The sequence below is a fragment of the Myotis lucifugus genome, unplaced genomic scaffold (assembly GCF_000147115.1).
Source record: "Myotis lucifugus unplaced genomic scaffold, Myoluc2.0 scaffold_633, whole genome shotgun sequence".
Taxonomy (NCBI): domain Eukaryota; kingdom Metazoa; phylum Chordata; class Mammalia; order Chiroptera; family Vespertilionidae; genus Myotis; species Myotis lucifugus.
In genome coordinates, this window is record NW_005871681.1 from 162,853 (window position 1) to 164,143 (window position 1,291).

General features: G+C 66.4%; 2 protein-coding genes across 9 annotated transcripts in view; one reads left to right on the plus strand and one right to left on the minus strand.

Annotated features, from left to right (window-relative positions):
* TRMT13 (tRNA methyltransferase 13 homolog) overlaps positions 1-862 on the minus strand; it is a 9,229-nt gene extending 8,367 nt beyond the window's left edge. For 3 of the 8 annotated variants that reach the window (XM_023746180.1, XM_023746176.1, XM_023746175.1), the window contains exon 1: positions 626-858. In XM_023746180.1, the coding sequence (XP_023601948.1) occupies positions 626-772 (147 nt within the window). In that variant the 5' untranslated portion in view covers positions 773-858. Of the gene's footprint in view, positions 1-625 lie in introns of all 8 variants that reach the window. The other 5 variants (XM_023746178.1, XM_023746177.1, XM_006105071.3 and 2 more) reach the window with 3 other exon arrangements.
* Positions 863-980: 118 nt separating this feature from the next.
* Positions 981-1,291, plus strand: part of SASS6 (SAS-6 centriolar assembly protein) — a 25,407-nt gene continuing 25,096 nt past the window's right edge. The window contains exon 1 of the mRNA XM_006105073.3: positions 981-1,168. Coding sequence (XP_006105135.1) covers positions 1,104-1,168 — 65 coding nt within the window. The 5' untranslated portion in view covers positions 981-1,103. The remainder of the gene's footprint in view (positions 1,169-1,291) is intronic.

Here is a 1,291-nt window from a genome sequence, read left to right on the forward strand (position 1 = left end):
CGTGAATAGCGCATAGTTCCGTTGTATAACATAGCGTGCCCTACTGATCTCTCCCAATGGGAGACGGGCACCCTAAGTTACAGGACTGTCTATCACTGCTGTGCACCGGAAACTGACAGGCTATGGAGCGTCACCTGCAACCGAAAAATAAAACAATAAAACTGCCCCTCAAGGAGCTGGGGGGGGGGGGAAGGGGGGGTCCCATCCTCGGGGTGAGCCCGGGTGGCCGCACGGGCTGTTAATTTCAGGACTGGACACGGGGGGGGGGGTCCCTTCGTCCACACGGTGCTGCACACCCCAAACCAACACAGGATGACACTGCCTGTCGACTGTCACCGAAAAGTAAAGAAACACCTGCTTCCAAGTTACACTCTAAGGAGCTTCTCTCCGCCGCACTGACGAGAACAAACGGGGTGCGGATCCCCGCGCGTCGTGGAGAGACCCCGGGGGGCGGCGAAGCGGCGACGCGGGAGTCCCTCTCCCCGTCGCCCCTCGGGGGCCCAGAACCGCGGGGATGAACCGAAGAGGCTGGAAAACCCGGGGGACCGAAGCTCAAGTCGGTGCGAGAGGGGAGGGGCGGGGCCGGGAAACTTGGTTCCGACTTTCGGGCGGGGAGCTACCAGACCTCCGCGGCGCCAGCGTGTTCGCCGCAGAACCTCCTCCCGGCTGCCGCCACCATCCTGCAGAACCTCTTCTTCTTGGCCACGTAGTAGCCGCAGCGACCTTCGGCTGGGAAGCCCGTCGCGTGCGGAGTCGGCGCAGAGGCCGCCATCGTTCAAGGAAAGCAGCGAGTGGAGGGAGGAAAAGTTGTCAGCTCCCCGCGGGAACCTCTGCCCTTATCAAAGATGGCCGCCTCGGGCCCCGCCACGCTGGTGACGCCGGGACTACTGCTCTGCCAGCCCCGCCCCCGCCCGACCGGAAGAAGAGGACGGTGGCCGGCGAGGTCCAACCCGCCTTCAGCTTCCGCCTATTTCTCTGCTCCGCCCCCTCAGCGGAAGTCGGGCGCCAAACTCAAACCTTAGCAGCACCCGGACGCCGCTGAGGCGGGTGCCGGGGCCCGGGCCTGTGGCCGCTGCGCGGAGCGGGCGGGACCGCGGTCCAGCATGAGCCAGGTTCTGTTCCAGCAGCTCGTCCCGCTGCAGGTGAAGTGCAGAGACTGCGAGGAGAGGTGAGGCCCGCGCTCCCCGCTGCCTGCGGGTGGCGTTTGGGTCGGGCCGAGGGGGAAAGATGGCGGCTCCGGCCGGGTGGGCTGCGGCCCTTCGGCGGGGTGTCGGGCCGGCGGCCCCGGAAC